Source organism: Lipotes vexillifer, unplaced genomic scaffold (genome assembly GCF_000442215.2).
Source record: "Lipotes vexillifer unplaced genomic scaffold, Lipotes_vexillifer_v1.1 scaffold213, whole genome shotgun sequence".
Lineage (NCBI taxonomy): Eukaryota > Metazoa > Chordata > Mammalia > Artiodactyla > Lipotidae > Lipotes > Lipotes vexillifer.
The window spans coordinates 6,441,078-6,452,463 of record NW_006780610.1 but is presented as its reverse complement, the minus strand read 5'-3'; the positions used below and the strand labels follow the sequence as shown (position 1 = coordinate 6,452,463).

Genomic DNA, 11,386 nt, shown 5'->3' with positions numbered 1-11,386 from the left:
GGGCCAGACTTCAGGGAGGAGTAGCGGGGACAGAGGATCTCTGGAGAAACCCCAGGGAAGCCCCAAGGAGGGGAACGAATGTCCTGCCAGACCAAAGGGAGGACAGAAGACTAGAGAAGAGATAAATAAGAGGAGGGATGAGGAAGAAGTGGGGTTTCGACTGGATTTAGCAAATGTCTATTGTGTGTTCACTGGGCCAGGCTCGGTGCTGAGTCCTGGGGAATCAGAGACGAATGATATGCGGAGGCTGCCCTCCAGAAGCTGAAAGTCTGGCACAGAAAACAGGTAAACAGACCATTTAAGTACCGGTGAGGCATTCTTCCAGAAACGATGGAGGAGGGTGCTCATAAAATGTCCCAGAGGCACAAGGTTTGAAGATGCTGATACCTGAGTCAGGGATAGGGGAGGGCCCAGGGCCAGAGATGGAAAACGATGTCACTGCAGGTAAGGGGTGTGGAGGATGGAGCACGCAGGACACAGCCTGAATGAAACAATGGCCTGTGTGGGCAGCAAACAGCCACTGAGCAGTCGGAGAAGGGAGGTGTCCCTGAAAGAAAAGGTAGATGAGCGGGGGAGGACCGTGCCAGAATCTTAGCTCTGTCCCTTCCCCAATCCCTCCCAAAGGCTGGAATGGTTGGAATTCCAGAGGAACCCACTGTGGTCAGGACAGTCAGCCCTCAGGTCCAGCACGAAAAGAAGGGGTGGCAGGATGATACCAAGCCACCATGGTTCCAAAGAGCCTGTTTCATTTGGAAGGGAATGTCAGGGTGGGGGACATCCTGGAGCCGGAGAGGAGAATGAGGATGGATATTACTCCGGGGTCTGCCCACCAGGCACAGGGCCTGGCTCATGCTGGCGCTCCGTTGGAGAAAGCTGAAGGATAAAAATACACATCCCTCAGGTTTCCCTGGCGGTCCAGTGGTTAAGACTCCATGCTGCCACTGCAGGCGGCACGGGTTCGATCCCTGGTAGGAGAAGCTCTGCACACTATGCGATGCGGCCAAGAAATAAAGATACACATCCCTCCCGTCCTGCCGGGTCCAGCCCTGGGAGCTGATGGGAGAGCGGATCATCCAACCCACACTTTGTTACTATTTCTTTAGAATTCATGCGACGCCACAGGCCTGAAGGTTGGAGTCGATGAGGTTGGTGGGCACATCCATGCAGGATGATTACCCTTCACGTGTATCTATTACTTTGTAGAATAAAATATGCCCTGATTTTGGAACTGGAAGATGGAAGTTCAAGACCAGCTCTGCCACTTCCAGCCGTGGGCCTTGGGCGTGTGCCTCTCTGGGCCTTAGCTTACTCCCCCGTGAATTGGGGACAATGGCAATCCTTACCCCACCGAGTCACTGCCAGTGTGGACACGATGATACGGTGGTTGTGAAATGGTTTGCCAGTCACACCCTTAATGAAGGTTCCCATTGCCAGGTTCTCCTAGGCCTTGTGACCCCCTGGTCTAGATCGTCCACACGAGGAACAAAGGCCACAGTCATCAGGAACTGGGCGTTCCTGCGGGGCGTCCTGAATGCGGTGAACAAGTACTCCACGGCACTGGGCCGCATCTGGCTGCCCGTGGTCTTCACCTTCCGCGTGCTGGTGTACATGGTGGCGGCCGAGGAGCTGTGGGACGATGAGCAAAAGGACTCCATCTGCAACACCCGCCAGCCGGGCTGCGCCAACGTCTGCTGCAATGAGTTGTTCCCCGTGTCCCACGTGCGCCTCTGGGCCCTGCAGCTCATCCCGGTCACGTGTCCCTCACTGCTCGTGGTCATGCGTGTGGTCCACCGCCAGGAGCGCGAGCGGAAGCACCGCCTGAAGCACGGGCCCGACGTCCCATCCCTGTACGACAGCCTGGACAAGAAGCGGGGCGGGCTCTGGCGGATGGACCTGCTGAGTCTCCTCCTCAAGGCGGCCGTCGACTCCGGCTTCCTCTACATCCTTCAGCGCCTCTACCAGGACTATGGCGTGCCCCACGTGGTGGCCTGCTCCGAGTCGCCAGGCCCCCGCACTGTGGACTGCTACATCTCCCGGCCCGCGGGGAAGGTCTCCACGCACTTCATGGTGGCCGCGGCCATGCTCAGCCTCAGTGAGGTCACCCACCCGGTGGGCAAGAGGTGCCTGGAGACCCTTGGCTCCAGACGCCGCAGGTCTAGGCGCTGGACTCACCTGCCCGAGACATGCCCACCGTATGCCCTCTCCCAGGGGGAGCACCTCCAGGATGGGAACTCTGTCCTAATGAAGGCTGGATCAAGCACAGTGGAGGCAGGTGGGTATTCATAACCGGTGAGGTCGGCAGCTGAGACCACCAGAGCCTCTGCCTGCTCCCTAAGGCCACGGCAGGACAGGTGAGGAACGTGGGTGTGGAGCTCAGGAGACCCACCCAGGGGCCAATGCTGGGAAGCAAATCGGTCTCTGGGTCCTCAGCCCCAGGGAAGGAAGGTTGATGGCTGGAGGGGATTTTGTATATGGCGATAGGGTATGTCAAACCCTTAATAAATATGATTTTCTCAGTGTTTTGCAGACCAGGGAGGGAGTGATGGGAAGGAAAGCAGGGGGGTTCACAACGGACCTTGGAGAGGAGGCCATGACCGCTCAGTGGGCCTCTGAGCCCTGGAACCTCAGATCCAGGTTTACCCATCACACACACACACAGTCACACCACACTCACACACACACACCACACACAGAGCATGCCCCCGGGACGTGGTGGGAAGCCCAGAGGCTGACCCAGGGGTCGCTGGACTCTGCAACCAGCTGGTCAAAGCAGGAGGGGAGGGACCCCAGGAGACCCTGTGCCAGCATGAGTTGGGTCTCAGCGAGTGTCCCTCAGATGAGTGCACATGGCTCCCCCATTCTGGTCTCCCGAACCCTGCCCAGCACAGGTCCCCAGAGGTAAGTCCCTTGGAGGGTAGGAGAGGCAGGCCTGCTGTGCGTGGGGCAGTGCCAAGAGCACGTCCTGGGGGGGCAGTCTGCCAGTGTGTCTAGGAGGCCCACGCCCACAGGCCAGGGACCCACGGAGAGCATCCAAGCTAACGGGTCCCTCACAGATCCTCAAGGATGAGGAACTTCCCTTCTCTTTACTGGCTACACAATCCCTCATCCTCCCCTATACACACCACTCAGACCTTGACAACGGCCAAAACCAGCCTAGACTTGCCCTGAGTCCTAGAACACACACAAATGGCTCATGGGACAACCGTCTGGAAGACCCCCAGGCATCTCCCACTCAGCAACCCCCAAACTGACCATGTCATCTTTCCCCAAACCTGACCTCCTCAAGGATCACACCCCCGCAATGAATAACACTGCCATCCGCCCAATTGTCTAAGCCAGGAGCTAGCCTGACATCCTCATCTCCGCCCCATCTCCCAGCCCCTCACACCCCACCTCCCAGTACAGCACCAAATCCCACTAATTTCAACCCCTAAATGTTTCCTGAATCTACCTCTCCTCTCCCACCCCACAGCCTGACCACCTCCCACTGGGCCTCTCCCATCTGCCCTCCTCTACGGGGACAGAGCGGTTGTGTACGAATCTGACCACATCATTCCTCCTGCTTTGACAGTCTTTCCACCATGGCCACCACCCCCATTGCCCTCCACCTGGCCCCACTGACCTCCCCAGCCTCACCCCCACCCTCCTCATACCATCATAACACACCAAAGGGCTTGCGGATCTCCAACCAGACACATCACGCTGGGTCGTGCCGGGAGCTTTTGGACATGCTGTTCCCTCTGCCTGGAATGCGCTTCCTCCCTCCGCTGGGACGCTTCCTCAAACCCCAGGGACAGCCTCAACCACCTTCTCCGTGCACCAGCCTCGCCTGTACCTCTGCCATTCTCCCCAAATTAGAGGGGTCCTCTCCGCATGAGTCTGTGAGCCCTTCACGCACAGGATGATGAGTCATCCAGCTCCCTGCTGTCTTCAATAAAAGTTTGTTAAATGAGTAAAGGGGCTATGAGCTGCTTGACAGGAGGGACCGTGTCTCATTTATCTGAATCTGAATCCTCCACCACACCCAACCCAGGGAGTTCAACATGGCGTTTCCTTGCTTGTGTGTTTTGTTGTTGTTTTAACTAATCCAGCCTAAAGGTTGTTTGTGTTTTTTTTTTAAGGTATTCAGCAATTATTCTTTATTGTTACTGGAGCTGATAGACACTAAATCATTTAGGAGACACCATGTCATAGGTAGTACACATCCCTTAATCAACTTCATCGTTTGGGAGCTAGAATTCGAAAGAAGGAACATCGTGCCAGCCTCCTCACCTTTCCAGGGGAACTTGGTATTTCTTCCCAAGGTATCCACCCCCATCATACAGTGAGGGCACAGCGGCAGGAAGCTTAGGTCTGAACGGAATGGCGTTATGCAGATACACTGAATAAGTCCATATTACATATCTTTGGTTGACTCAGTCTCCCACCCAATAGTTTAAAAACTTCAGTTCACATGCGGGCACCTTCATTCATTCTTTTATTTGTTCATCTAAAAATAGTTATTAAGCACCATTTGTGGGTGCTTATCAACTATCAGCATCATTCCCAAGAGGGAAGCTTTGGGGAAGCTGGTCATTCCATTTCTGGTACCTCCACACAGCCTAAAGGTTTTTATAGGTGAGGAAACTTTGGCCTAAAGAGGGAAGGGGACCTTCCAAGCCCGCAGAAATAAGCTGAATCTGTGGGGGGCTGTGTCCCCCATGATCCCTGGAGAGCCTCCAAGCCCACCCAGATTATTGAACAAGATCAGAGAGCCACTACATCTTAGGTCAGGGTCCCTGGAAGCAGAGCCCGTGGCAGGAATTTGTGTGCATGTAAGGAAGGAACAGAGGAAGCAGGATGGCAAGGGGGAGGAGCTGAGCAGGGTGCGTGTTCAGGGAAACTCAGCCTTAACTTGATTGATCCCCATGGGGTGAAGGGCATTTGGATCATAAGTCCCATCACAGCGTTGTCCCCCCGGAGGAAAGGGCATCAGGCTTAGGAACTCCCATAGCCGTCAGTCATTGGTTTCACCCCAAGCAGGAGGGCTGGCAGGAGGGAGGGGTAGGTGGCTCCCACTCAGTCAAGGTCAATTCTCCAGGGGCAGCTATAAGCCATGAGTGGATGTCCCCCAGGAAAGGGGACACGGGCAGGATACCAATACCATCCACTGAACTCCCAACCTCAAGAAACAAGGTGGCCCCCACCGCCAAGCTGTGACCACCCAACCCCGGGGAACATGGTGGCCCTCTCGACCAGTTCAGAACCAGTTGGCCCCCAGCTGCTCAGCCCAAGGCAGCTCCTGCATGCGGGACAGCAGACAAGCCACAGACAACACCCTCTGAGATTCCAGGCTTCCCATTCCAGGGGCTGCTGCTGGGTCCAACACAGGGCGAGAGCATCCTAGGACCTTGACTACTCCCACGCCAGCCCTCTTCATTGGCACTGTTCCTAGAAGTCTCAAGTCCAGAGCCAACTGAGCCAGGTGGAGACCAAACACCATCTGACCGGCCTGAGGCTACCACTCTCTGACATTCCACCTCCATCTTCTTGAAAACTCTTCCCTCTTAGGCCCTGCCATCTTTCTCCTCCACCCTCCACCCACCCCCATGGCTGCACCTACTTCTCCTCATTCATTAAAGACTTAAGCACATGACTCACAGTCTTCTGGTATTCTCTCACGGCCCAGGGCTGCGGGGACCACCCATACGTCACTCTGCCCTCTACATTCCATGCCGTCCTCGTGTCCTGTGACCTCCTCCTCCACTCCATTTAGCTACCCACTTGTAGGACCACACCCCGGACCTTGTCTTCCCCCAGAACTGCTCCACCTCTAGAATCTTCCATCCAATTCAGGTCAGTGAATATTTATTGTTCACTTTTGTGAGACAAGCCCCGTGCCAGGTGCACAGGATTTATCTGGGAAGAATCAGGCACAGTCCCTGACCTCGTGGAGCTTACATGCTATGAAGAGGATGGCCGCTGAACTCGTGACACCTGGGGAAGCAGGGGGTGCTGGGGGAGGGGGAGGGGGAAGCCAACATCCGGGCACCCAGGAAAAGCTTCCTTGGGACTTCTTTCTTTTTATTTTTTCGCCGTGCCACGAAGCCTGTGGGATCTTACTTCCCCGACCAGAGAACGAGCCCGTGCCCCCTTGCAGTGGAAGCACACAGTCTTAACCACTGGACCACCAGGGAAGTCCCTGGGACTTCTTAAGCTGACACCTAGAGAAAGAGGAGGATTCTGCTAAGCAAAGAGGGGAGGGGATTCCAGGCAGAGGGAAGAGTATATGAAAAGCCTAGAAAGGAGAGCAAACCTGATGCCAAGGACAGGAAGCAACCCAGGAGGGCTCATGGTAGGAGTCGGGCCAAAGTAGAGAGGGGCTGGATCATACAGTGCTTTCTCTGGAAATCTCCATTAATGATTTTGGACTTTATCCTAAGAACAATGAAAAGTCACTGGGGAGACATCATACAGAAGCGACACGATCTAATTTACAGAGTCTGGTCATAGTGCGGAGGGGCCGAGGCAGGGCTCTCTGTTTAGAGCCTGACGCAATAGTCCAAGTGAGAAACAACAGGGGCCTCAACTAGGGTGTGCACAGTGGTGATGGAAAAAGTAGCTGGATTTAAGAAATGCTTACGAGATAGAATCGAAATGATTTGGTGACTTGGTTGGGTGTGGGGATCAGGTAGAGAGAGGAATCAAAGTGACTCCCGGGTTTCCGGCTCTGGGTGGTGGTGCCATTTACCAAGTGGAGGAGCAGGTGTGATAACTTCCACCTGATAACTTCTGATAACTTCCGTTTCAGACGAATTAGTCTGAGACACAAATAAGATACCTGGTTATCCCCTCTCATTCATGGACTGACTGCCTTATAACCCTGGCTCGCTACTAAGACACTTATTATCATTCTTGGTGACTTCACACCCCAAACCTTGACCTCTCAGTTCCTGGACTTCCTTGTTTCCAGCAATCTTTTTCTCCACCCATTGAACCTGTCCACATGTGTGCTCACACCCTAGACCCTGTGTGTACCGAGAGCTGCACAACCTCCTATCTATGTAGGTCACTCTCTCTCGTTCCCACTCCAGCAATCCTTCTGCCCCATCTACTAGTCAATAACCCCATTATCTCAATGTCCATCACCCCCTTCATATCCCCACCTTCCCACCTTCCCCAGCTTAGAGTCCATGTGCCCCCATGTCATTGCCGACTCGTAGTTATCCTCACTCCCTTGCCTTTCTGTGCTTCTATCATCACTCCCCAGGCAAGACCCTAACTTCAATTAAACCCAACTCTCCATGTGGCCCCTGTTCCAGAACACCTGGAGAATAATACCACTGGACCGGCTAGTTTCATGTGCAACTTTTAGCCATAAAGATCAAGTGGGCACTCAGCATCTCTAAGAAATTCTACGTTTTTCTAAAACTTTAACTCTATTCTCCAAGATAACTATATCATACCTTCTCTTTCCCCAAACCTCCAGCCCCCATTCTCCTAATCCCCCATTTCAGCCGAGAGCCAGGCATCCTGTGCCATTGGGCAATAGAAGCAGTAGGCAAGCACTAACTTATCCCCCACCACCAAGTCTGCCAGCCTCCTGGCATGAGTGCCCCTTCACTCTGCCTTCTCCTGTATAACATGGATGAAGCATCCCTGCTCCTGGTACCCCCACCCCCAACTGTATGTGGGCACTGGACCCCACCACCTCTCACCTCCACTGCATCACGATTCCTTTCTATAAATATATCCTATAAGGTTTTCCTCTCTCTCTTTTTTTATTTTTATTTTCTAATATTTGTTTATTTATTTTTGGCTGTGTTGGGTCTTGGTTGCAGCACATGGGCTTAGCTGCCCTGTGGCACGTGGGATCTTAGTTCCCCAACCGGGGATCGAACTCACGTCACCTACATTGGAAGGTGGATTCTTAACCCCTGCGCCACCAGGGAAGTCCCTCTCTCTTCTTTAAAATTCCCTCTTGACATCACATCCTTCTCCAGCTACTACCCTGTTTACAAAAAAAACAAAATCCTCTAAAAGTTGTCTACACTCGACAGCTCCACTTCCTCACCACTTTAACCACTGCAGTCAGGACTGCTCTTGTCAAGGTCACAAATGGCCGACACATTGTCAGATCCACTGGTCATCCTCATCTTAATTCCCTCAACGACATTTGGGTGTTGAGAGCTCCCTCCTTAAACACCATCTTCCCTTGGCTCCCGGGCAGCATCTTCTCCTGAATCCACCTCACTGATGGGTCTCTCTTGACCTCCATGGATTCCTCTTCCTCTTGCTGATCTCTGAACGCAGGATGCCCCAGGGCCTAGTTCTCTACCCTCTTTTCTCCTCTATCTACACTTCCCCTCTGTGATCTTGTCTAGAATCATCCATAAAATCATCTATAAGCTGTTGACGCTCACATTTTTAAGTTCAGACCTAACCACTCCCATGAGTGTTAGACTCATGCATCCAACTTCCCGTTAGTCATCCAAAATAGAACTCCTAATCCCACAACAGAGAACAGATTTATGTTTCCTCTTGGTCTTCTCCACCTTGGAAGATGTCATTCCTGTCCACCCAGCTGCTCGATTCAAAGACCTAGATGTCTCTTTCTGCATAATCACATCCACACCATTAATGAGTCAAGTTGGATATAATTCCAAAATATGCTCAAAGTCCATTCGCTCCCTACCATCTCCAAGTGCCACCTCACTGAACACTGGATACCTGCAGTTGGCTCCCTGCCCCCACTCTTGCTCCTCTTCAATTCCTCCTCCACATGGCAGCCTGAGAGATCTTTCTATCATGTAAATCAGGCCAAGTCACTCCTTGCTGAAAACCCTCCAAGTGACTTCCCATCAGGGCTGTAAAAAATGAAGATAAACTCTTTGCCATGGCCCGCCAGTCCCTACCTGGTTAGGCCCTGGTTACCTCTCCAAACTCATCTTCCTAAGCCCTCCCCTCCCCTTCTCGCAAGCACCCCACCACCACCACCCGGCTCTCCCCCGCCCACCCCCCACCCCCGCGCGCAGCTTCCGGCTCCGGCCCCCCCCCCCCCCCCGCGCGCGCGCGCGCGCGCGCGCACACACACCAGCCTTCTCCCACCTCGGTGTCTTTGCTCTGACTTCTGCTGCCTGTGCTCTTCCCCAGAGCTTCACACAACTGCCTCCTTAGCATTCTCATCTCAAATCAACATCCTCTCCTCCAGGCGGCCCTTTGTGACCCACCAACCCCCCATGAAACACACAGGCCACACAGTCGCCCTCTACCATATGACCCCATTTTATCGTCTTCATGGCATTTACTAGTATATGAAATTGTCTTATTTGTTTACATGTTTATTCTCTGTATCATCCCACTAGGATGAGCTCTTGAGAACAGGGACTCTGTCATGTTCACCCCTTTATCCACCAGCACCCAGAACAGTGCTTGACACATAGTAGGCACTCAGTAAAAATGCGTTGACCCACTGAGTGATTGGCACCCAGGTGGAGATGTCTAGCAAGCTGTTGGGTATAAGAGGGAAAAGCCCTGGCCAGGAGATATCAATTTGGGAGTTGTCAGCAAAACATCTAAAAATGAGATAAGATTTTGCTCCAAAATTATCTCTGAGGTAGGAAAGATTTGTCTTATGTTCCAGTCCTTACAAAGTCTCCTGAATTATGGGGCAGGCTCTCAATTACCACGTTTTGAACAACAAAATGCTCTTTGGGGAAAACTCGTTAGCCTGAAATAACCTCAATCAATGAAGTTTTGGATATGCATGGAGGTCGCTGGTAGAATCAGAAAAAAATGGTGGCAAAGACATTTCACATAGATTCAATCATTATTCCTAGGGGTATGACCTTATAATTTCAAGTATTCATCTTTTTAAGCAAGCCTTTCTAAAAAAAATCACTTCAAAAACAATAAAGAAATTGGTTATGTTGTAGAGACAACAAATACACACCTACCAGATGATTTTTTTTTTTTTAGTTTATGCAACCTAATATTATGCAACCAGGTTTTTGTGGCAAAGAATAAAGTTTCCAGCATCACACACAGATTCAGAAAGCACTATGACACAAATAACTTGGGCAAAAATAAAGTTTGTGTGTTCTGTAAAAGGTTAATGATAACAAACAAAAGCTCTAATGGTACTGACCCAGGTGTTAAAGAGAAATGTTAAAAGTTTAAATAAAATTGCTTCATAAAATATGAGGGAAGAAAAAAAATAATGTATTACTACAATGTCTTATATAATATGTGATATTTTTAATGTATAGCGAACTAAGTTAATAAAGTACATCAGTACTTCAACCACACTAAACGTTTATGTATTCAAATTAGGCTCCAAACTTTTTGGAGAGTCTCCTCATTGGGAATCTAGGGGATTGCTTTTAATTTGGTTTTTATCTTATATCTGGGCCTCTACGGTAGGTGGTAACTTAAGCCCTGAGACTGTCTAATACTGTACGGAGTCTGTTTGGGGGAGAGATGAGAAGATGCCCTAGGGTGGAGGCTTAAAGACCAAATGGAGTGAGCCTTGTGGGATAAACTGGTATCATAGAAGCCAAGGGAAACAATGTCACAGAGGAGGAAGTTGATGTCACGGAAGCCAAGAGAAGTTTCTAGAAGAGTTTCTAGGAAGAGGAGAAAGTGATCATTGGTGCCAAACACTGTCATGGGTCAAATCACATAAAGACTGAAAAGTGTTCTTTGGATTAACAAAGATGGTCATTGGTACCCATGGCAAGAATCTCTGTAGAGAATGGGGTGCAGAAACCAGGTCCCAACAAAGTGAGGGACAGTGAAGGTCAAGCAAATGGAGATAGCAAGAGCAGACAACTGGTTGGAAAATGTTGGCTGTGGGAACAATAGAAAATTAAAGGGTATTGGCTGCAAGAGAATGGGGGCAGTCAAGCAATTTTTTTTTTTTTTTTATAATAAGAAGGCTTGGGAATATTTAAAAGTGGTGAGATGAAACCAGTAGAAGGGAAAGGAGGTCAAGTTCCCCAAGAGAGCCAGAGGGAATGGGGTGCAGAGCCCAGATGGAGGCTCAGACTTCGACAGGAAAAGTACAGTTCGGTTATTGTAACAGGAGGAGAGGAGGAAAGGGTGAGGCAGGTGTGAGTCAACCCGCTCTCTAACCACAGTTACCCCAGCCCTCTCACTTCGCTCTCCCTCAACATCTGCCCATGTATGTTGACCTCACGGGCACCTCCAGACCTGATCCTGTGACCCTCTACCAATCTGCCAGCCCTGCCTACATTCCCTTCCGTCTGTATCCAGCCTACATTGAGGCTCCACAGAATTCCTCCCACCACCCTCCTCTCACATGGGAGCTTCTAAATTGATGTCTAATATCATATGATATCACTTATATGTGGGATCTAAAAAAAGGCTACAAATGAAGTTATCTACA

General features: G+C 51.2%; 1 protein-coding gene across 1 annotated transcript; it reads left to right on the top strand.

The window, feature by feature from the left end:
• The first annotated feature begins 1,329 nt into the window (after positions 1-1,329).
• Positions 1,330-2,286, top strand: LOC103070278 (gap junction beta-4 protein). The gene has a single exon (XM_007453866.1). It carries the CDS (start codon positions 1,330-1,332, stop codon positions 2,284-2,286), a length of 957 nt encoding a protein of 318 aa, XP_007453928.1.
• The last annotated feature ends 9,100 nt before the right edge of the window (positions 2,287-11,386 follow it).